The sequence below is a fragment of the Microcebus murinus genome, chromosome 12 (assembly GCF_040939455.1).
Source record: "Microcebus murinus isolate Inina chromosome 12, M.murinus_Inina_mat1.0, whole genome shotgun sequence".
Taxonomy (NCBI): Eukaryota; Metazoa; Chordata; class Mammalia; order Primates; family Cheirogaleidae; genus Microcebus; species Microcebus murinus.
The window spans coordinates 56,670,877-56,695,833 of NC_134115.1; the positions used below are offsets into that span (position 1 = coordinate 56,670,877).

The 24,957-nt window shown below is 38.9% G+C and overlaps 1 protein-coding gene, 1 long non-coding RNA gene and 1 pseudogene across 2 annotated transcripts in view; 2 read left to right on the plus strand and 1 right to left on the minus strand.

The window, feature by feature from the left end:
* The window catches only part of LOC142874288 (uncharacterized), a 135,353-nt gene that overhangs the window by 104,235 nt on the left and 6,161 nt on the right, over nucleotides 1-24,957 (minus strand). The gene's annotated exons all lie outside the window — the stretch shown is intronic.
* Nucleotides 4,556-24,957, plus strand: part of LOC105874394 (cytochrome c, somatic pseudogene) — a 148,110-nt pseudogene continuing 127,708 nt past the window's right edge.
* TMEM215 (transmembrane protein 215) lies at nucleotides 20,328-22,174 on the plus strand. The gene has a single exon (XM_076009225.1). It carries the CDS (start codon nucleotides 20,822-20,824, stop codon nucleotides 21,527-21,529), a length of 708 nt encoding a protein of 235 aa, XP_075865340.1. The 5' UTR covers nucleotides 20,328-20,821; the 3' UTR covers nucleotides 21,530-22,174.

The window sequence follows — 24,957 nt, forward strand, 5'->3', positions numbered from 1 at the left end:
CATGCTTATCACAACAATCCTTCAAGGTAGGCAGGATTTGGGTTCCCTAGAAGCAAGCCCCGAGGCCGGGAGTTAAGTGCAGGCGTTTTATTTGGGAGGTTATCCTAGAAAGCACAGGCTGGCAGTGGGGAAGTGAGATAGAGAGGGAAGGACACCAATTCAGGGTGTGCAGTCAGCCAGTATCCCCTGGGAAACTGGAGCTCAAATCCCCCTGGAGACCATGGGAAACAGTATAGAGGCCTCAGTTATCCCAACCAGGGGCTGGAGAAGTTGGGGTCTTATCCACCAACTCCCCAAACACCCTTGACTGAGGGCAGCGTCAGGGTACTCAACTCTATGGCTTCCAGCTTTCCTTGCCTGTACAGCCAGCATTCTCCCTCAGCCAGGAAGAGCCCAGAGATACGGGTGTTTTCAGCAAGCAGCCTATGTGGGGAGGTGAATGCCAAGGGGGTTGGCCAGGGCCCCAAGGGTGTCTGCCAGGATCCCTATTTACCAATGAGACTCATTTATCCTTTCACCAAACATTTACTGAGTGTGTGCTTACTCCAGGCCAGACAGCGTGCCAGGTGCTGGAACCCACACACAGGTGAAGCGCCCTGCACATGAGACGCTCACAGTGTGTACAGGCAGGTAAAGAAACTGCCATACGCTATGGTAAGTGCTACGCCAGTACTATAAGTATTTGTGCCTGGCACATAAAAGGTGAGCAATAAAAATTGGTTTATAAAAATGAGGTATTATAAAACACAGAAGACCTCTGTTTGGAGGAATCAGAGGGAAAGACAAAGGCCCCCTCCGTCATTAGAGCCTGGCACCCAAATAAGGCACTTAAATGAAATAATAAAATACCAAGGTCACCTGGCCTGTCGACAGCAGAGCCAAGACAAGAATCCACATTTTCTGACCCCTAAGCCAGGATTCCTTCCACCCCCACCAACAGTCTCTGGGAGATGAGCCTAGCACTGACCACAATGGGCTCCTGGTAGGTAGCCGGTATCCTCATGAAATGGAAGCAGAGCACCTGCTTGACCAAGAGAAAGGGAAGTATAACCTGGTGCCCACTTACAGTCACTCCCCATTGCCATCCCCAAGCCTAGACAGCCACCCCTCTGTCTCTATAGATTTGCCTTTTCTGAACATTTTGTACAAATGCCTTCATACAGTATGTGTTCTTTTGTGTCTGGCTTCTTTTGTTGAGTATAATGTTTTTGTAATTCATCAATGTTGTAGCATGTATTAATACTTTGTTAATTTTTATTGCCAAATAATATTCCATTGTCTGGTTATACCACACTTTATCATTTATTTATCATTGATAGACATTTAGATTGTTTCAACTTTCTGGCTATTCTGAATAATGCTGTTATGAACATCTGTGTACAAGTTTTTAAGTGTTCTCATTTCTCTTGAGTAGATACTTAGGAGAATTTCTGGGTCATCTAGTAACTTTATCTATAGCTTTGTAAGAAGCTGCCAAACTGTTTACCAAAATAGATACCTCCCTTCATTGTATACTTTATTTTTCATTATTTTATAGTAAATTATAGACCTTAATTATTTTTCATTATTTTATAGTAAATTATAGACCACTTAGCAAAAAAAGGCATTATCTCACCTAACAAATTATCAATAATTCTTAATAATATCAATTCAAATTTCTACTATGGTCCCCCAAAGATATAAATATTTGAATCACTAGAAAGTATTACATCTTCTTTTGGAAATCAGTGAAGTAGCTTTCTGTTTTATACACCAGGCTCCTGTGGGTTTGTTAGTGTGACTGAGTGTCTGAATGATGGACCTTTCAGATTCTTCTCCTGGAAGCTGGAGTGGGGACGCTGAGAGGGCAAGCGTGTCAGTTGTGGGAGCCAAGCTGGCTAGCCAGGTAAACTTGGGGAGTGAGGCCACCGTATCAGGCCATGAGCAAGAAGACTAAGAAGAGGAAGCCAGGGGAGAAGGAGAAAAATGAAGCCGATATGCTGAGAGAAGTTGAGATGAGAACACACAGACCTTGAGAGCACGGAAGTGACCCTAGTCCCCGATGGTTCTCCATTTCCCAACCATAGCATCAGAGAGGAAGAACATTGTTCCTATTCCTGGCTTCCATGATGGCAGATTTTTCCTAACACAATCTTGTCCTCTCTCCACTCCGGGGAGGTGAGTTACTTATCTTGCTCATAAATTTGGGAAAAATAACTGGATGTACTTGCGTTGTTCCTGCTCCTGGAAGTGAGCTGCCTGTAGGGGACAAGAATTCAGCTTTGTCCCTTTACATGGAGGCATGTTCTGCTGCTCCTCCAGGTGGGGCCTGCCCAGGTCTAGTGTTCTAGGAATGGGGAAAGTCGACTGAATTCCGAGGTTGGAATTAGCAAGCACGCTGAGCGCTGAGCTGATAGACTGAAAGCCACATCCCCCAGCCTGGTCTCCATCAGTAATAAAGGCTGGATTTTGGCCTCCACTGGACACCCCTTTGCTTTGTTTCTCAATTTCTTCAGCACCACATGGAGAAGAGGGGTTCCCCCACAAGATGCTAATGTTCAGGTTCCCATGAAGACCAGGGGAACTTCCTGTCCTTAAGATTGGTGAGATTTTCCAGGATCCTTGCAGCAGTGCCCCCTTGTTTAGATTCACCTTGGATGGCTTTTTCTTCCTTAACATCAAAGAATCTTGGGTAGCATAAGGCATTTCTCTGAAAGTGATTCCCAAAAGAGAAACTGGCTATTGGTTGTTTAAGTTTTTATGACTAATTTGGAAGAGATGATGCAGGTGGGCAGAGGGAGCCCTAGTCTATGTTCATGTTTGCATTAATTTTTACTGACGTGTCATATACATAGAGAAATAAGCACATCTGAATGAATTTTCACAAGTAGAACCCGCTCATTTAACCAGCACCCAGATCATAAGGAAGGACATTTTTAGCACCCCAGAAACCCACTTGTGCTCCTTATGCCAAAGCTCTTCAGTCACACGTAATCGGACAAGTTCTTGGTTTCATCCCATGGCTGCATATGCTTTCATTGTGTTTGATTTTTTAACACTCGAAGAGTGACCTTATTTCCAAAGTTTGGGGAAACCACCACCACCAGGCACATGTAACATGTGCAGCAATATTGAGGTGCAGCATTATCAGAGATTTTTGGCAAATCTGGGTAGACTGTGTGCATTTCTTCTTCAGTTAGGTCTCATCTGCTTTCTACCTTTCAGAGATTTCTCAATATTTCTGCTGTGCCGATGACTTTCTTTCTGTTTTCCAGGGCTGTGGTTATTAACCTTAAAATACACATTCACACAGATCTCTAGTCTCGTTTCTCAATTTTGGGAGCCTGAGGAAATGAAGGCATACGTGTTTGGTCTGCTATCTTGATCCAATCTGCCACTTCATTTTTCATGGCTGTATAATATTACGATCTCAGTATGCTGATGTAACATAATTCATATAACTAATTCATAATTTTCCATACTAAAATTAATACAATCAATATTCCTAAATACAAATCTTGGCATATGATTCTGATTGGTTCTGAAGAGATCCTTTTAATTAATGCCTGTCGAATAAAATAGGAAAATGTGTTGGTGGTTTCTGTGTTTTTGTAAACATATATATTATCCAAAGGTCAAATATGTTATTGCACCAATATGTTTAATATAAGAAAATAAGAAAACTAGATCATGGGAACATGTTCGTCAAAGGACACAAAATTTCAGTTAAAAGGAAGAATAAGTTCAAGAGATCTATAGTACATTATGGACACCACAGTTAACCTACAATAAAAATTAATGTAAACATTCACATAGACTAGGGTGATAACTTTTCAAGTATGCAATACTTGAAAAGATATAATGTATTGATAAAAGAGTAGATTTCAAGTGCTTCATTGCAAAACAATATGTGAGGTAATACATCTGTTATATAGTTTGATTTAGCCATTCCAAAATATCAAAACAACACATCATGTTGTATAGCCTCAATATACATAATTTTTGTCAATTAAAAAGTAAATTTTAAAAAGATCTTTTTGGGGATCAAACCACATCAGAATTCTTTATTTCTAACATTTCATGATTCATAACAGTCTATTTTCTTGCCATTTCTTTTTTCTGTCCCAAAGATCTTGTGCAGAATCAAAAGAGAGACAATGTCGAGAAAGATCTAAGCTGTTGAATAAGCTCAGTCCTGGAGAGCAAATGGATATTTAGTCAAAATCACTCAGATACCTAAAAGGTTTTCATCCTTCAAGCTGTCAATGTAACAGTTTTAACTTGCACCAGTTTTATTTTTAACTTACTAAAAGATTTGTGAAAATTCTAGGCTTCCTATGTACTTTGTACTGTGTTCTGCACAATCTATAGAACTCTAATGAGCTTCAAGAGTGTTTAATACTTTGTTCATTCAGCACTGGAAAAACAATTGAAGCTACCTTACATCTCTGGAAGCCTCAAGTGAAATAAGAAAAGTTAAGGGTATAAATGCAGCCTTTAGCAGAGACCTTAGTTACCTCCCATGAGGTAGATAAGGTGGGGAAAGATGCAGGAGGCATGAACACAACCAGGTACATGGGAGGTTCTCAATAAATACTTGTTAAGTAAAACTATAGCCAGAAAGAAAAAGATCAAGACTCTACCAGGTACATCAAAACAGACATGTTTAAATCCAAACGGAAAATAGTATATTTCTGATTTCCTGGGTTGAAAACAGGGTTAGAAGAAATGTCAAAAGTTATTAGTATAAACTTGGGAGAAACCTCAAGGTACAACCCCAATTCAACATGAAAAAGTATTTGCTTCCTTTCATATTTTATCTTTTCCTAGTTCATTCCATATCCTTTCCCTCTGTGAGGAAGTGCTAGAATGAGGAAGGGGGCTGGAAGAACTTAGGGAAAATATGAAGTTAGGAAAATTTGGATTTGTTCATTCAGTCAAGTCTTCATGAATCATTTGTTTAACTACCACATATTGAGTGCTTAATATATACAAGAGATCATTCTTTAATTTTAAAAGAAAACCTTTTCCTTATTAAAAATAAGATAAAATTTTTGAAAAATTAATAAGTATGTAAAGAAAATAATTACATTTATATAATGTTCCACCACCTAGATATAATCACTGCTAAATTTTGAGAGTATTTCCTTTCAGTCTTTTTTTAAATTAGTTTTTGTTAGTATTCAGGATTCTATTGTACATAGAATTCTTTATTCTTAGGCTTTTTATTTCTCACCATTTTTATAGATCATTAAAATTTTTAAAAATATAATTCCATGGCTACATTGTATTCCTTCAACTGAACATGCAATATTTCCTCCAATGGATGTGCTATATTATATGTAATATTTCCTCTGTTGTTGGACATTTCAAGGTTTTTCAGCATTTTCCTATTATAGCATTATAACTCATTGCTTTTTATATACATTTTTTTGTGCCTCTGATTATTCCCATAGGAGAGATCGCTAGAATCACAATGCCTGGGCCAAGCAGATCATGATAAGCCTTACAGCTCAGCACTGTCCAATAGAACATTCAGTGATGATGAAAATTTTTATATCTGCACTGTCCAATATGGTAGGTAGCCAATAGCCACATGTGGCTACAGAACACCTGAAATGTGGATAGTACAACTGAGAAACTGAATTTTTAATTTTAATTAACTTAAAGTCGCATGAGGCTAATGGCAACAGTATTAGACAATATAGCATATAGATAGTGCAAGGTCTTATTTGACTTTTAGAAACTTCAATAAAATGATCTCATATTCTGGTTCCATAGCCCAGAGCCTAAGAATGTACTCAACCAGTTGTGTGGGCCTGGAGAGTCTGAGGATGACAATAACAATTTTGTTTGTACTTCACGAACTGTGTCCTGCTGTCATGTTGAGTGGTCTCAGCAGACAGAAGGCCAGGCTATGAGCAGGACTGAATCAGCCTCATGAAAATAAGCCTATGTACGTATGCTGAGCCTGGAAAGAGACTATCTTGTTTCCAGAGGGTTGGATATGACCGTCCCTCACTCAGCCTTTTGATCCCCAACTGCATGCCTATTAGTGAGGCTGGGGACTCCCCTCTACACCTTGAGATAAAATGCTAATTAATTTACCTAGATAATGCCCAGGCTGGTTCTTTCCATCAATACATACCTATTACTGACATGTTAAATGTAGTGATCATGCAAAAAGTGTGAACTTTCCAAGGTTCTTGATGTGTCTGGACAGATTTCTTCCAATCAAAAGGTAGTATTGATACATTCCCACTATTAATATCTGCAAGTTCTCACCTTAGTGCAACACTCCCCAGCACCAGTATTATTTTTTTTTTATTTACAGATTTCCTGGATAAAAATGTTATATCACTGTCATCTAAATTTGCATGTCTTATATCTCTCTGTGCAAAATGTTATCATAGCTCCCATCTTTTAAAAAGTTTTCTCTTGACCCCACCACCCCTGCCTCTGGTTATCCTCTCATTTCTCTGCTCTCCTTAAAAACAAAACTCTTTATCTCCGCTCTCTGACTCCAATTCCTCTTCTCCCTCTCTCTCATGAACTAATTTCACAAAAGTGTTCAGCAGTCCCACACACTGCACAAGAACAGCTCTTGTCAAGGTGACCAATGACTCCCATGTTGCTAAATTCAGTGGTCACTTTTTAGTCGTTATCATACTTGACCTATCAGCAGAATTGATGCAATCACTTCTCCCTTCTTGAGATACTTTCTTCTTTTGGCTTCCTGGACATCTCTTCATTTTTCATGTCAGTGATCAGTTCTTTACAGCATCTTTTACTGGTTCCTCCTCATCCCCCTGGCATCAAAATGTTTTTGTCTGTTTGTTTCAGAAGCTGTACACATTTAATGTATGCAACCCCATGAGTTTTGGAACGCGTATACTCCCATGAAACCCTCACCACCATCAAGGCCATAGACATATAGCAAGACCCTGTCTCTTAAAAGAAAAAAAAAGTCTACCCCTTCTAGAAAGTTTCAAGTATACAATATAGTATTATTAGCAATAGGCACTACGCTACATAGATCTCCGGAATTGATTATCTAGTTTAACTGCAACTTTGTATCTTTCGACCATTATCTTCTCATTTTTCCTTCCCCCAAGACCCTGGAGACCACCATTCTACCCTCTGCTTCCATGAGTGTGACTATTTTAGACTCCACATATAAATGAGATCATATAGTATTTGTTTTTCTATGTTTGGCTTATTTCTCTTAGTATAATGTCCTCCAGGTCCATTCTTGTTGCAAATGGCAGTATTTCTTTTTTTTTAAAGGCCAAATAATATTCCATTTCATGTATATAACCACATTTTCTTTATGCATTCATCCACTGTTGGACATTTAGGTTGTTTCCATACCTTGGTATTGTGAATAATGCTGCAATAAATATGGGAGTGCAGGTATCTCTTTGAGTTCCTTAATTCAATTCCTTTGGACAAATACCCAGAAGTGGAATTGCTGGATAATATGGTAGTTCTACTTTTAATTTTTTGAGGAACCTCATACTGTTTTCCATAATGGCTATACCAACTTACATTCCCATCAACTGTGTATCAGGGTTTCCTTTTCTCCACATTCTCTTCAAAACCTATCTTTCCCCTTTTTGATAACAGCCATTCTAACAGATGTGAGGTGATATCTGTTGTGATATCTGTGATCATCATGGTTTTAATTTGCATTTCCCTGATGATTAGTGATGTTGAGCGCTTTTTTCATATACCTGTTGGCCATTTGTGTGTCTTCTTTGGAAAAATGTCTATTCAGGTCCTTTGCCCATTTTTGAATTGGGTTGTTTTATTGCTATTGAGCTGTTTGAAATCCTTATATATTTTAGATATTAACCTCTTATCAGATATATGGCTTGCATAAATATTTTCTCCCACACTATGGGTTGTCTCTTCACTCTGTTTCTTTCCTTTAATGTGAAGAAGCCTTTTAGTTTGACATAATCCCATTTGTCTATTTTTGCTTTTATTGCCTGTGCTTTTGGGGTCATATCCAAAAAAAAAATCATTGCCAAAACCAATGTCATATAGCTTCTGCCCTATTTTTTTTTCCTAGTCATTTTATAATTTCAGGTCTCACGTTTTAGTCTTTCATCCATGTTGAGTTGATTTCTCTACATAGTGTAGGATAATAGGAGACACAAATAATTCCACTCTTTTCCATATGAATATCCAGTTTTCTCAACACCAATTATTGAAAACTATCCTTTCCCCATTTTATATTCTAGGCACTCTTGTTGAAAATTGGTTGACCATATATGCATTTATTTCTGGGCTCTCTATTCTGTTCCATTGGCTTATGTGTCTGTTTTTTATACCAGTATCATACTGTTTTAATACTGTTTTAATTACTTTAGCTTTGTGATAGAATTCAAAATCAGGATATGCAACTCCAGCTTTGTTCTGCTTAATCAAGATTGCTTTGGCAATTTGAGGTCTTCTGGGATTCCATATGAAAGAAACCACATATTGTTTTTCTATTTTTGTGGAAAATGCCATTGGAATTTTGATAGGGATTGCATTGAATCTGTAGATTTCTTTGAATAGTATGAACATTTTAATGATATTAATTCTTCCAATTTGTGAACATGGGATATCTTTCCATTTATTTGTGTCTCCCTCAATTTTTTCCATCAATATTTTATAAGTTTCAGTGTACAGATCTTTCACCTCCTAAGTCAAATTTATTCCTTAGTATTTTATTCTTTTGATGCTATTGTAAATGGAATTATTTTCTTAATTTCTTTTTCATATATTCATTGTTAGTGTATAGAAATGCAACTGATTTTGTATGATGATTTTATATCCTTTTACTGAATTTTTTTATTAGTTCTAATAGTTTTTTGGTGGAGTCTTTGGGGCTTTCTATATATAAGATCATGTCATCTGCAAACAAAGACAATTTAAATTCTCCCTTTCTAATTTGGATGCCTTTCATTTCTTCTCTTGCCTAACTGCTCTTGCTAGGACTTCCAGTATTATGTTGAATAGAAATGGCAAGAGTTGGCATCCTTGTCTGGTTCCAGGCTTTCAGCTTTTCACCATTGAGTACAATGTTAGCTATGGGTTTTTCATATATGGCCTTTATTATGTTGAGGTACTTTCTTTCTATGCCTAATTGGTTGAGAGTTTTTATTATGAAAGCATGTTGAATTTTGTCAAATGCTTTTTCTGCATTTATTAAGATGATCATATAATTTTTTTTTTGAGTCAGAGTCTCACTCTGTTGCCAGAACTAGAGTGCCGTGGCATCAACCTAGCTCACAGCAACCTTAAACGCCTGGGCTCAAGCAATCCTTCTGCCTCAGCCTCCCGAGTAGTTGGAACTACAGATATGTGCCACCATGCTCAGCTAATTTTTTTTCTATATATATTTTTAGTTGGTCAATTAATTTATTTCTATTTTTAGTAGAGACGAGGTCTCACTCTTGCTCAGGCTGGTTCAAAGTTCTGACCTTGAGCCATCCGCATGCATCGGCCTCCCAGTGTGCTAGGATTACAGGTGTAAGCCACCGTGCCTGCCCAGATCATATGATATTTTACCCTTCATTCTGTTAATGTGATGTATCACATTCATTGATTTGTGTATAGGAAACAAACATCTTTGCATCCCAGGGATAAATGACATTTGATCATGGTGTATGAGACTTTTAATGTGTGTTGAATTCAGTTTGCTAGTATTTTGCTGATGATGTTTGCATCTATATTGATGAAAGATATTGGCCTGTGGTTTTTTTTTTCTTGTTATATCCTTTCCTGGCTTTGGTATCAGGATAATGCTGGCCCCATAAAATGAGTTTGGAAGTGTTCCCTCCTCTTTGATTTTTTGGAAGAGTTTGAGAAGGATTAGTATTAATTCTTTAAATGTTTGGTAGAATTCAATGGTGAAGCTGTCAGGTAGGTCCTGGGCTTTTCATTATTGGGAGGTTTTTGATTACTGATTCAATCCTTTTAATTGTTATTATTGGTCTGTTCAGATTTTCTATTTCTTTATGATTCAGTCCTGGTTGGTTGTATGTTTCTAAGAATTTGTCCATTTCTTTGGGGTCATCCAATTTGTTGATGCACTATTGTTCATAGTAGTCTCTTATGAACCTTTGTATTTCTGTGGTATCAGTGTTAATTTTTCCTCTTTCATCAATAATTTTATCCTTTTGATTCTTCTATTTTTTTCCTTACTTAGTCTAAGGGTTTATCAATTTTGTTTATCTTTTTAAAAAAAACAACTCTTAGTTTTGTTAGTCTTTTTGTTTTTCTAGTCTCTATTTCATTTATTTCTGCTCTTATCTTTTCCTTTTTTATGCTAAGTTTGGGCTTAGTTTGTTCTTTTTCTAGTCCCTTGAGTTGTAAAGGGTTGTTTCTTTAAAATCTTTCTTTTTTCTTGATGTAGGGATTCACCTCTACAAAACTGCCTCTTAGCCCTGCTTTTACTATATCCTATAAGTTTTTATATATTGTGTTTTTATTTTTCTTTTAAAATACTTTTTAATTTCCCTTTTGATTTCTTTTTTGATTCATTGTCATTCAGAGGCATGTTGTTTAATTTCCATGCTTATATGGATTTTCTAATTTTCCTCCTGTTACTGATTTCTAGTTTCATACCATCGTGGTTAGAAAAGATACTTGCTATGATTTCAGTCTTAAAATCGTTAACTCTTATTTTGTGGGCTAACATGATATATCCTGGAGAATGTCCCATGTACACTTGAAAAGAATGTGTATTCTGGATGGAATGTTCCATATCTGTTTGTTAGGTCCACTTGTTCAAGTCTGGAGTTTTTTTTAATTGATTTTATGCCTGAATGATCTTTCCACTGTTGAAAGTGAGGTATTGAAAAACCCTACCATTATTGTATTGCTGTCTATTTTCCCTTCACTTTTGTTGATATTTGCCTTATATATTAGATGCTCCAATGTTAGGGGTGTGTGTGTGTGTGTGTGTGTATATATATATAATTGTATAGTCTCCTCATTAAATGACCTCCCTATTATTACATAATGACCTTCTTTGTCTCTTGTGATAATTTTTGATGTAAAGTCTATTGTCTAATGTAAGTTTATCCATCCCTGCTTTCTTTCTTACCTTTTGCATGGAATATCTTTTCTATCCCTTCACTTTCAGCCTATGTATGTCCTTAAGGCTAAACCGACTCTCTTGTAGGCATCATATAGTTGAATCTTGGTGTGTTTTTTTAATTCATTCTATGACTTTTCATTGGAGAATTAAATCCATTTGCATTTAAAGTAATTATTATAGGTAACAACTTACTATTGTCATTTTAGTCATTGTTTTCTGACTATTTTGTAGTCCCTTTCTTCCTTTATTCCTTTCTTGCTATCTTTCCTTATAATTGTTGATTTTTTGTGATGATATGCATTAATTCCTTTCTATTTTGTGTTTCTACTACAGGTTTTTTCTTTGTGACTACTGTGAGGCTTACATAAAACATCTTCTCATCATGATAGTCTATTTTAAGCTGACAACAACTTAAATTTAATCACATACAAAAACTCTGTATTTTTACTTCTCCCTTACAATATTTTATATTGTTTATGTCACAATTTACACCTTATCATTTTATATTGTGTATCCAATAATATATTACTGTAGGTATAGTTATTTTTAATACTTTTATCTTTTAACTTCAAAATTGGAGTTAAAAGTGATTTACACACCATCATTATAATAGTAGAGTATTCTGATTTGACTATACCCTTATTTTTACCAGTGAGCTCTATACTTTCATATGTTCTCATGTTGTACTCTTTTGTTTCAACCTGAAGAGCATCCTTTAGCATTTCTTGTAAAGTTTGGTGGTGATGAATTACCTCAGTTTTTGTTTATCTGGAAGTCTTTCTCTCGCCTTCATTTCTGAAGGACAGATTTGCTAGGAACAGCATTCTTGTTGGCAATTCTTTTCTTTTGGCACTTTGAATATATCAGCTTACTCTCTACTGGTCTCAAGTTCTTGCTGAGATTTTTGTGTATAGTCATATAATAATTCCCTTGTATGCAACAAGTCACACTTCTCTTACTGTTTTCAAAATTCTCTCTTTGTTTTGAATTTTTGGCAATTTTATTATAATGTGTCTTGGTGAAGACTTCTCTATGCTCAATCTACTGGAGTGCTTTGGACTTCATGGATGTGGATGTTTATTTCTCTCCTGAAATTTGGGGAGTTTTTTTTTTATCATTTTTTTCTTCAAATAAGCTTTCTAGTCCTTTCTCTTTCTCTCCTTCTTCTAGAACTCCCATAATGCATATATTGGTTTGCTTGATGGTGCCCCTTAAGTCCCATAAGATTATTTCACTCTTTTTCATTCTTTATATTTTTGTTCCTCTGACTAATTTAAAATGACCTGTCTTTAAGCTAGGACTTACTTTTTTAAAATTGTGCCAATAGAGAAGTTTGGGGCACCAAAAAACATAAAACAGTGAAAGAAATTTTCCCCACCTTTTAATTTCTAGTCAAGGCAATGCCAGGCATTATTCAGATCTTATCTGTGATGGTTGATTTAATGTGTTAATTTGGCTGGACCACAGTGCCCAAATATTGATCAAACATTATTCTGGATGTCTATGTGATAGTGTATTTGAGATTTACTTTTTTTTTTTTTTTTTTAGACAGAATCTCACTAGTTGCCCAAGCTAGACTGCAGTGGCATCATCATGGCTCACTACAACCTCAAATTCCTGGGTTGAAGCAACTCTCCTGCCTCAGCCTCCCAAGTAGCTGGAATTACAGGCATGCACCACCATGCCTGGCTAAGTTTTTTATTTTTTGTAGAGATGGGGTCTCACTATTGCCCAGGATGGTCTCCTGGCTTTAAGCAATCCTCCTGCCTCAGCCTCCCAAACTGCTGGCATTATAGGTGTGAACCTCTGTACCAGGCCTAGATTTATATTTAAATCAGTGAACTTTGAGTAAAGCAGATTACCCTTCATAATGTGACTGGGCCTCATTCAATCATGTGAAGGCCTAAACAGAACAAAAGGCTGACCTCCCCTAAGCAAGAGGGAATTCTCCAGCAGACTGCTCTTGGGCTTCATTTGCTAAATCTGCTCTTCCTGGTTCTACAGCAGACTGCCTTTGGATTCAAATGGCAACTCCTTTCTAAGTCTCTAGCCTGCTGACGTCTATCAAATTTGGACTCACCATGCCTCCATGATCACCTGACCCAATTTCTTAAAATAAATCTCTTTATACACACACATACATACATACACACACACACACACACACACACACACACACACACACACATCCTATTGGTTCTGTTTCTCTGAAGAACCATGACTAGTTCATCACCATGCACTCCTTTCTACCTTCTTCCAAAGTTGAAAATTATTCACTGCCCATTCAGGTCCCAGGCAGGCAAGATTCACTTGATGGTTAAGGTGGATGAAGGGTGGTTGCCCGGAACCCATGGTCAAGCTCTTTGATTGTTACAGAAATAACTGACTGTTTCAAAGGAGGAAGTTGTGTGAGCCTTTTTATTTATTCCTCCAGAGAAGAAATTGTGAGCCCATTACTATATGTAATTATAATTTTCATTCAGGATACTAAAACTTGTTTTTCTCTGTTCTTCAGTGGAAACATAGATAATGCTCTGGCATAATTCCTAACTAAGAGGCTTTGAGTATGAGATACTAGGAAAGTTGCTTTTTCTCCGTCTTTTCTGTAGTCTACCTTTCTTAAAAATGAGACAAATGTGCATATAACTGACTTAAGAACAGGAAACAATAATCATAATACGTCAATTTTCCCAAAATTATTGGGTCTATAATGCTTCCTTTATCTTAAACTAAGTTCTAATAAATACATAGTACTGTTTTCACTATCTCCACTTCACTCTATTGATTATTGTGATAATTTTTGCACCATACCAGATAGCTTTAATTACTGTAGTTATTAAATTTATTTTCAGATGTGGTTAATGAAGCGTTGACTTTATTGCTTTTCTCTTTCAAACGGTTTTTACTATTTATATGTGTGATTTCCCAGATGAACCTTAAGAGTCATTGTTTCTAGATCCAAGAAAATTTCCATTGGGATTTTAATTGGAATTGTGTTAAGCCTATACAATAACTGGAGAAGAGCTGAAATCTTTACCACAGTCTTTCCATTGATAAATATGCCATTTATTTCATTTTTCTTTAATATATCTCAATAAAGCTTTCTAGTTTTCTAGACATTGGCCCTGTACATTTCTTGTTGATAATATCCATTAACAGAGCATACATAGTATGTTTATAATTTGTCATGCTATGCTAGATACCCCACCAAGCCCTATTTGAAATTCAGAGCTATAGATTCTGCTCTCAAGAAGTTTGGACTCTAGAATGAATTTAGGTGGTAGAAAATATACCAGGTATTTCTTAAGTTGATAGCTCAGCCACCAGAAAAATCACCCCACCCTTTTCCTCTGAGTGCTACTCTCCTCCCATCCCTAGTGTTACAGCAAAGGAGTTCCTGGCAACCACGTCAACTAACAGCTGACTAGGCTGTTAATGGGTGGCAGTCCCAAAATGATCCAATGAATTCTTTCCCTGGGACTTTAAGATTAAGAGATTACCTTGTCTGCTTCTAGGTGACTAGATTTATAACATGTACACACTGGAGTCGCTAGAGCCATGCTTTTTCACATGGATACCAGATAAAAGGAGGAAATTAATCTGTAGGGAAAAAAAGGAAGAGCAAAATAGACACAGAGAGAAGAGAAATGAGCATCAGAGAGAAAGGCCTGGTAGTATTTGAGTCTCTAATTTCATCTCTTTCCAGAAGTTCAGCTGCATTCCTGCCTTTGAGCTCTCTGAAAAATCCCAGAAAAGTCCTGCTTTTTGTTGTTGTTGTTGTTGTTTGTTTTGTTTTGTTTTTTTAACTCAGGCTAACTCCAATGAGTTTCTGTCACTACAACCAAAAAAACATCCTTTACATGGAGAGATAGTAGACAGGATCCTGAGGGTTTCCAGGCTTCAGAATTCAAAATCCAAAGCCAGAAAAGACAAGGCTAGAGGAGGGCAGACAAACATGAGAAAAATTCCAGAGAAGGAGCAGGCTAAAACAGGCCCAGGCTTTATGTGGCTGTCACATTTACTGTACTACTGTACTTCACACCAGAAAGGGACTAAGCCTACACCAGCAAATAAAATCTTTCATGCTAGGTGCTTTCTTCAGCAGAATGTGAAACATATTATCAGTCTCAGAGGTAACGACTACAAAATTTTTATAGTACTAGACAAAAATTCCCATCTTTATCCTTCAAAACTTCAGGAATTCCAAAGACTCTAGTATCCTGCTAGGGTAGGATAGCTGGGCTGGAAAAAGAAGTGACATGAAGTAAATGAAGGAGGAACCTGAAAGATGGGGTGATGACAAGGTCTGGGGAATAAGCTTCACCAGCCAGCATGTGGTTTGTCCTGCTCTTTTGTCCCTTTGCTACCAGACTGGCCATGTCCCAAATGGAGACTGCTCTGTCAACCTGAATCCCAGAGTGTAGACAACACGGAGCAGGGCTGCAGCTGGCCCATTGTAGACACATGGTACGAGTGTGTAGCCTTTGAGATCTGCAGTTCTTTTGTTGTCACCGCACAATCTATCCTATCCTGACCAATACACATATTTTGCTCTGTGAGTGTGAGTTCTATAAAGGCAGACCCTGTCTTATATGACTTGTACCTCCAGCACCTAGCACGGTGCCAGCACATAATAAACACTCAAGTATTAATAATATTGAACAAATAAAACCTCTCTGGATTTCATCTGTACAATAAAGGAGTTAGAGTAGATATTCTACAAGGTATCTTCAAATGCCAGCATGCTATGATAATTTCAGAAATAAAAGGTTGTGTTAACATCTTTCTGAAATACCCACATGCCCTAGCCTCATTTCAACCTGAATTCCTTGCTCTTCTAATGAAAAGCCTTAGTACATGGCTGTATATGCTTACAGCATTACAAGAACTGATTAAGGTTTTAAAATTTTAGTGCAATCTGTCTGTACAGACAAGAAATTAAACACTAAGAATGCCTTATCTGTCTCTGAGTATTGGGACCTTGAGTGATGTCTCCAATCCCCACCCACTATTGCTGCTGACTTAGGCAAGTGTACCTGCTGTTCAAAGACCATCTGAAATTACCTCCAAGAAGGAATTGCTTTGAGAATGAGGCTTATAATTAAATAGTAATTGAAGTTTCCTGTGGTTTTAAGCATGGGTCTTATCTAATGCCTAAGTAGATGAACTACATGGCTTAAAAATCAGAATGGAATTAGATATTTGTACAAGTGAGAGGAGGGCTCTGCTCAGCAACCTTTCTTTGAGGCCTAACTTCATTTCCGGCACTGTTTTCAAAACATCTGCACAAAACTGACATCAGCCAATCCATGCAAAAGTAACTGCCAGAGAACCAAGGAATATTAGAGTTGAAATACATCTCACCTAGCTCCTTATTCAAAGCCTTTGTTTCATAAGAAGCTGAAATCCAGGAAGGGAAAGTGATTTTCCTGGGGTCACAAATAGAAGAGGGGATAATCAGGGGACTTAGGAGGTAAAACTATAATGATTTGAGTTACTTATTGGATGTAGGCTGTTAGGAAGACAAAAGAGTGGAGGACAATTCCAAATATTTTCAGTTGGCAAATGGAAGAAATGATGGGATCAGTTTGGAATCATAATCTCAAAAAACACAATCCCAAATACCACAATCCCTAATGTTGAAATTCCCAGAGTCTAAACTCGTAAAATCTAAAATCCCTAATATCTACAATCAACCCAAAACAATATGGCACAGAAAATGGAAAAATAGGGAATGCTCATGCTGGTGTATATCAAATCATAGAAGAATTTCAAAAAAAGCAGTGCCACATAGAAATGAATGTGCACACATTCTCTGAGGAAAGCCATGTCATAAAGGAAAAAGCAGCCATTCATCATGATGCTGCATGATTCAAAATGTTAATGATTGTTAAAGCCAGATCTATGAACCATCTTTATACAACTGCCTATAATTTATCCCTGTAACATACTTTTTCACATGTTGAATTTTCTTTTTAGTTTTTTTGTTTTTCTTAATTTTAATTTTCTATTTTTCATTTTTTGCCCTCTGTTTTAAATGGTCAGCATTATATTTTTACAATTCTCTGTGCTACATATTTTATTTTTGCATTGTTTGCAATACTGGAGGTATAAATTTTGTAGAGACTTTCAGAGAGTTCTGATTTGTTTTATGCATTTTTTGCAAATTCGACTCCATGAAAGTGCATTGTCACAACTTTGACTTTGTTCCTGTTTACAAAAACATTGAAACTTCCTCAATACATGAATAGATGTCATTTTTGTACATCTGCATTTGTGAAAGATAAAATTTTTAAAGATTGGCTCTGGCAACTGTCTATGCAGTGGTGACCCATTGCAGTCTTTAACAGGATCTTGTCAAAACACTCAGGTTGGTTGACACAGTGTTTCAGATGACTTTAGTTATAAAGCTGGGTGCGCACAATTACCAGCCATTGTGATATGCGTTTCTACATTTCACTTTTTGACCCATTTCTTTATGAATATGGTTCATCTGCTTGTTACTGTTCCACCCATGTGACTGTCATTAGTATACTTAAGTGTTTATGCTTACAAAAATATAGATGTTATTATTGCCCATTTTATTGTGTAATGTGGCCCATGTTCTGCCATATTTTTATGAGAGACAGGATTTTGATCAGCTTCTGATGGGGTCAAATGAGAAAGCGCAAGTTTGAAGGAAATATAATGAGTTCAATTTGTGTCATGTTGAGTGTGAAGTGTTTATGTCCTATCCAGGTAGAGAAACCAAGCAGACAATTGGATATGATAGACCAGAAGCTGAGGGAAAAGGACAAGGCTAAAAAGATAACTCCAGGAGTCATAAGCCTGTGTAGGCTATTTAAACTATCATAGAATGAGAAGGAAGAGAGGAGAAATCAGAAAAGGGGAGAACAAAAACAGAACTAGCAGAACATCAATATCTAAGTGGATTGTTAAAAATAAAATAGAGTTTAAGAAGTAGCCTAAAAATGAGTGACCAGGGAGACAGGAGGACAATCAGGATAGAATGGTATCAGTAAAGGCAGAGGAAGAGAGAGTTTCAAGTAAGCGCAAGTGTTTAATAGTCATAGCAAACGTAGCGTGTTGCTTCCTGAAGATTCATTCTCTTTTTCCTTACTAATTCTGAGTGTTTTTCAGAGCAAGCAAATAAGCAAGCAAAGATTTCCCAGGCTCCTTTGAATCCCATATAACATCCTTCTGGCTGATTCTGAGCAGATGCCTATCTACCTGGCAGGGCTGGTGGGAAAACTATTATTTTCCTGATACAAATGGCCAAACAGCAGGCACCTCACTTTTGCCCTTTGCCTTTTCTCCTTTCTTCCTTGCTAAATGATTCTATGCCCAAAGGTGCAGCAGCTACCTAATGATCATGAGTACAAAAGACACACAAAATAGAAGACAGAGTGGAAAATGAAAAGGCATCTGGTTCCTGAGCCACTTAGTTGAAAGGGTGAGAAACATGGGGGTCAGCCCTGGCTCCTCCCTTCATCTCACTTCACTGTGCACCAAGACACTTGATTCATTCCTTCAGTATCCTTCAGATCTGCTTTCTTCTAATCACCACTACCAGCCTGGCATTGGTCAGGCACACATTGTGTCTTGCCTGGCTTACGGAACTGCCCTCCTAACAAGTCTCCCTGCTTCTAGACTGACCCCTGCAACCTGTCCTCTACCCTGCTGTTACTCTTTGTCAAAAATGGAATACTTTTGTATTGATCTCTGCTTAAAATACTTCCACAGTTCTTCATTGCCTAGTGGATAAAGTCAGAAGTCCTTAGCTCCACAGACAGGTCCTTCATGATTTGGCTCCCACCTTACATGATGAGGACACCGATTATAGTGATAACTATGGAAAGAAAACTGTATGTATATAGATATATATTGACATCAATTTTTTTTTGAGCAGGGACCATGTACCAAGCATTGTGCTGGAACTTCACATTTATTTAATCCTCACAATGCTTCCTCATGTATTTGGTATTAATATTCTCATTTTTCAGGTAAGATGACTGATTCTCAGAAAGGTTAACTCACTTGCCCAGGAACACACAGCTAGTTCAATGGAGAAGGACTGGATGTCAAAGTTCTTCCCACCTGACAGTGCCTTGCCATGAAAGAATGGACCGCTCGCCATCTTGTTCCCCACCCCCATGCTACCCTGAAGGGAAAGCTCTGTTGAAGAATCACAGCCAAAGCCAGTCTTGCCCCTGGGGCCAGAGGAAGCCATCCCTTGCTGCCGCTGACTGAGTGGGAAGAACGCTTGATGCTCCACGTCAGCTTCAGCAAGGGAGGAAAGAATCGCCCACAACTGCGGCAGCATTCTGGGGTGGTTCTGACCCGCCCAGTCAAGGCCCCTTCTCTGAAAGCTGGGGGCAGAATGGGGGCCAGGGGCAGGAGCCCCTCTCCCTTGTCACCTTCTCCCGGGTCCAGAGCTGGAAGGCCAGAGGGAGGGACTCTGGAAACTTCCTGGGGAGCCCAGGCAAGACCCGGCCACCCCTCCCAGCACTAACTCAGCCTGCGCGGGGTGAGGAACCTGTGGCCTCAAGGCTACATGTGCCCTCCTGGATCCTAGAGTGCGGCCTTTTGACTGAATCCAAATTTTATACAACAAATCCTGTGCGCCCGGCAGGCAGCGCAGCCTGCTCCACTGCGAGGGCGCTTTCCCGCGCTCCCTGCCCGCCCGGCCGAGAGCGGCGCTCCGCACCGTCCCCTCGAGGGGTGCAGCCCTCCGCGCCCCAAGTGCCGCGAGGCTGAGAGAAGGGCAGTCGTCAGGGCGGTTGGATCACCCTGGTTTGTAACTGAAGAAACGGGCGGGTCACCGAGGGACGCCTCCAGCTGGTACCTAACCCCTCGGACACCGGACTTGCAGCCCAGGCTCAGGAGTTCCAAGAGCTGCCCCTTGGGCAAACCGACCTGGGGTTCCCATCTCCGGGCACCGGCAGCCTCGCGCCCCAGACCTTCCCCGGGCACGGTCACGGTCCGGTGCCCTGCTCAGCCCTCCGGGCAGCGGCGGAACAGACCCCGGCTGCTCCCGGCAGCCGCGACCAGAGCCGGGGCAGCCCCTTCCACAGAGTGGCTCTCCGGGTGGTCTGACCCCTCGCGCCCCGCGCGCCCGCTGGGTTTCTGAGCGTGCTCTGAAAGTGATGTAACGAGGCCAGGCTCGCGCCGCTTTCCCTCTCTCCACACTAAGTCCTTCCCCTCCCGCGCCCCGCGCCGCGCGCACAGCCGCGCCGCCGCTCCGCTCACACCGCCCTGGGGACCGACGGGCACTGCCGGGAAAGACACTCTCCCACGTTCCACCCCCTGGATAAAGAGCCAGTGGGGAAAACCAGGCTTTCCTCCCAGAACCGAGGGAGCCAGCCGAGGGGACAGCTGCTGTGGTTTCTGAGGAGACTCCAGACTGGCCTCTTTCCCCACTCCCTGGAGACGACGGCAGGACCCTCAGGTACCCCGGTGGCTCCAGTCGGTGCATGCTTGTATGAGAAAGAGGCAGCGGTTGCATTGGTGGGGGGGAGTGGGGGGAGGGAGCAGGGAGAAATTGCAAGAGAAACAGAGAGGAAAGAAATTGCAAGAGAGAGACAAAGACTGAAAGACAAGTAGAGAGAGACAAATGAAAGAGAGACAGAGATTGTGGGTGGGAACTTAACTGGATTTTTTTTAACCCACTGTGGTTTCACCTCTGGCAGAGGAGAGGAAGGCTACTCCCTGGCCAGCAAGCAGCCCCCAACCTGGATGGAGTGAAAGATGCGGCCTGATGACATTAACCCGAGGACTGGGCTGGTGGTGGCCCTGGTCAGTGTCTTCCTGGTCTTTGGTTTTATGTTCACTGTCTCTGGGATGAAAGGGGAGACTCTGGGAAACATCCCCCTCCTGGCCATCGGGCCAGCCATCTGCCTGCCAGGCATTGCGGCCATTGCCCTGGCTAGGAAAACCGAGGGATGCACCAAGTGGCCGGACAATGAGCTGCTGTGGGTCCGCAAATTGCCCTGCTTCCGAAAGCCCAAGGACAAGGAGGTGGTGGAACTGCTTAGGACCCCTTCAGACCTGGAGTCGGGCAAGGGGAGCTCCGATGAGCTGGCTAAGAAGGCGGGCCTCCGGGGGAAGCTTCCCCAACAGGGGCAGGGTGAGGTGCCTATGGCCAGCTCCATCACCACCGTCACACCCACTGAGGAAGGGGAATGCCAGAGCCTGGTCCAGAGCGGGCGGCAGGAGGAGACATCCAGATACCTGGACGGCTACTGCCCATCTGGCAGTTCCCTCGCCTACAGTGCCTTGGACGCCAAGGGCTCAGCCTGGGACAGATCCGACTGCCCTGAGCCCGAGGACAGCATCTTCTTTGTGCCCCAAGACAGTATCATTGTTTGCTCCTACAAGCAGAACAGCCCGTATGACAGATACTGCTGTTACATCAATCAGATCCAAGGCAGGTGGGACCACGAGACGATAGTCTAAGCTCTGCATACAAGGGTCACTGTATTGATAGAAACACCACTACTGGCAGCTCCCAACGGAAGGAAATTGCTCTGCTCCAACAAACAGCCTTCACACTGTTAGAGATTGACCTGGTATGTGATGGGTGTGCAAACTTCGGTGCCTGAGAGTGTGTAAATAGGCATGTTGGGGACACATTTTAGGGAAAGGGGAAATGAGGGTAAAGGACAGTGGAAGAGGTAGTGGGTAGGAAAGGAGGCTGTTCCAATTGCTTCTTAACAATGTAAACAATGTTGAATGCTTTGTAAAATAGCCCCAAAAGTGCTATTCAGCACCTGCTGAGAGTGAGCTAAGTCTAGAGTAGGCTGCAGATGCCAGGCATCAAATGATGCAGGGGCTATCCAAAGGGAAACCGAGCTGCTTTATGTCTGAAGAAATTGAAAGAAAAATTTTGATGTTCCATTTAATGAAATGATTTTTTTCTGTTGAAAAGCTTCTCATGCTTGGTATTTGCTGAAAGGAAAAAAAAAAAATCAAGATAGCTTAGTTAAACCCCCTAGGGATGGGATGGTTTTTGGAGAAAGGGGAGTTAAATACAGCTGAATTATATAATGGAGTTTTATGTTGTTATTATGTGACAAGATTATGGTTTCAAATAAAGCAAAATAATTATGACCAGATATGTGACAAATTAATATTTTTAAATGTCTATGTTACATCTAAAACTCTTCATTTAAATTGACTTACTATGTCTTCACCTGAAATTTTTTAACATTTACTACCATTCATGTATAATTTCCTCACCGGGTGCAAAATGACTTGATGTAATATTTTCATAGATTAGAATTTGTTTTAATCAAGACAAAATGAATTTTACATATATATCTAAGTGTCTTTAATACTGGGAGACTTGTGCTGGTAATTACTATTCCGATATGCTTTTTAAAACTATAAAGTCCATGCACTAGTCTTGAACATTGTGCAGGATTCATGTGAAATTCAATGGTTAAACTTTTGGAAGTGTCAGTATTTGTACATTTGTTCAACTCCCCCACAAACTGTAAATACCAGTAAACCAAAAGTTAATCTACTAGATTTAACTGAAGCCTAGATTTTATTAAGTTCACCTGATTAGTGAACATTACATGATAATAGTTTCTTTATTTCATTTTTTTTTCTGCTGCTGCTGAGTAAAAAAAACCATAATGGTATCCTAAAATGTATTTCCTATTTCACATGCTCAACTGCAATAGATAAGAGAGCAATCAACTAGAAAATCATTTGATCCCTGCTGAAGAAAAATATTGAATTACAGGGAAGAATGATAGATCTCATTTTGAAGATCTAGATTACTTTGTATCCTTCAAAGACTGATGATTTTTAAGTGATCAGGTAGTTTTAGTTACTTTCCCTAAAAGGGGAATTGGACAAAAATATTGGCATACCTCTTTTATGTATTTCAAGTCCAACTCTACAATTCCTTCTTAAGTGTAGCAATTGTTGTGTCTTAAGAATCATGTTCTTAAAATCATAATTTTCCAGTCAAGTTCAAGATCAAAAGTATATAATTTATTTTCAGGAGGGCTTAAATGTCAGAAAATGAGATGCATGATCTTGGGCAAATTTTTTCTTCTCACACTTCAGTCTCCTACTCTATGAAGGGAAGGGGGATTGATTTTTCACTAGATTATTTCTATCATTCATTCCTAGTTTGAATATTCTATGATATTTTATGTAAAGGCACTTTATATGTTGCCAAGAAATATGTTACAGCAAAATGCATGCCAAAGTTATGCAATTCATGATAAAAATTTTGTGACACAGATTGAATTGCTACTACTCAAAAGAATTTTGTAGATATATGAAAACAGATGTGCTTTATTACCAAATATTATTTATTCAACACAATACATTCCTGGTACTAAAATGAAGATGTTAGGAGTAAAATATTTTTGAGGAGAAATTTCTAAATGTTTGTATAGCCCAAAGTAATCTAATACACAGCCTTGCACTAAATGTCATTGACTTAGAAATGGGATGAGGAGAAAGAGTTTCCTAAAATTATAATACCTTGTAATAATCCTAATACATTTTGAAAGTAGGAAATCATATTTTTAAAAAGGTTAAAATTATTGGATAATTTAGGAATAAAAATGTGGTTGCCACCATGGACATCTTTAGAGGTGAGGAGATAAAGAGACAGAGAGATGTTCACAGAGACTCAGCAAATCTTACCCAGAGTCTGAAAGATGTTGGTAGTGTCAGGTACAGGTTTGGGGTTGGAAAAGTTACTTCGTGGCTTCTTGAACCCAGCTCAAACTCCTTCATATCATATCATATTCCCTCTCTCTCTCTTTCTTCTGCTACCCTCGAATCAAGGATCAACTACTGATTTAGAAATAATAAGGTATTTTATCATATTTTCAAGTTCTATTTCAGAATAAAATCGATTTTGGATTTCTTCTTCCACCTACCTACTTAAGATACTTAATGTATCTAAGTCTACATTTGAGTAAATATTTTCTTATGCTAAAATAAAAGTTTGCAAATGCTGGGAAGGTAGGTTTAACTTTGTTTGACCAGAAAGAATAAAATGTGTGTTTGTCTGTGTACATTTTTCTAATATCTTATATTAAGCAATCCCCTTCTATATGCAACAAAGTAGCTTATTGCCACAAAGCAACACTTGTAAGCACAGTTCAGAGTAAAAGTGTGGTTCTTTTCAAAGGGGTGGAAGAAAAGAAGGATAAAGTGTCTCAGTCCTTTACAGGAAAAGAAATCAACTCATTCCAATCAACACTTTTAGCAAATTGTTATAAATTGTTAATATTAATATAATAGACATGAGGATTGCTCCTTGTAGACTTTAAGAGCATCTACTCAGATATAAATGTAAGTAGGCATTAATTTTCTTTATTTTGCTGTTAATCCCAAGTCATTTAACTTGATTTTAAATAGGCATTTTACTTTAGAAATTTCTGTACTGAATTTCTCTTGCTCTATATTCCTACTTATTATGCACATGCTTCTTTTTCCAAACTGTTTCTTGATTCCTAAGTGTGAATCAAGCCAAGATACCCAAGCTGGAGCGTATTAGACAACTGTTTCAAGATTTATTTTCTATTGCAATCATCTTGGCAAACAAAATCCAGATATAGTTAAGTTCAGGCTCTCTTCCAAACCCTACTAACCAGCTCCTTGGAAAATGTTTCCAATATTTTGGATCTTAATATCCACTAGAGCTGGCAAATGTGGGAAAGGAAGATTCTTTTAAATTTTATTTTCTCTTTTGTAACATCCAATCTCTACTTATTTATTAATATCTCCCCTCTACACCCATTGCATGATTTATTTGGTGAATTCACTGTTATCATTACTATCATTTTATCACATAAAACATTTTTGAAAATCCACAATCCTACTATCGTAAGAGAACTACTATATTTCTA

Coding starts and splice junctions, on each gene's coding strand:
- TMEM215 (XM_076009225.1), top strand. CDS start 20,822: ATGCGGCCTGATGACATTAACCCGAGGACTGGGCTGGTGGTGGCCCTG.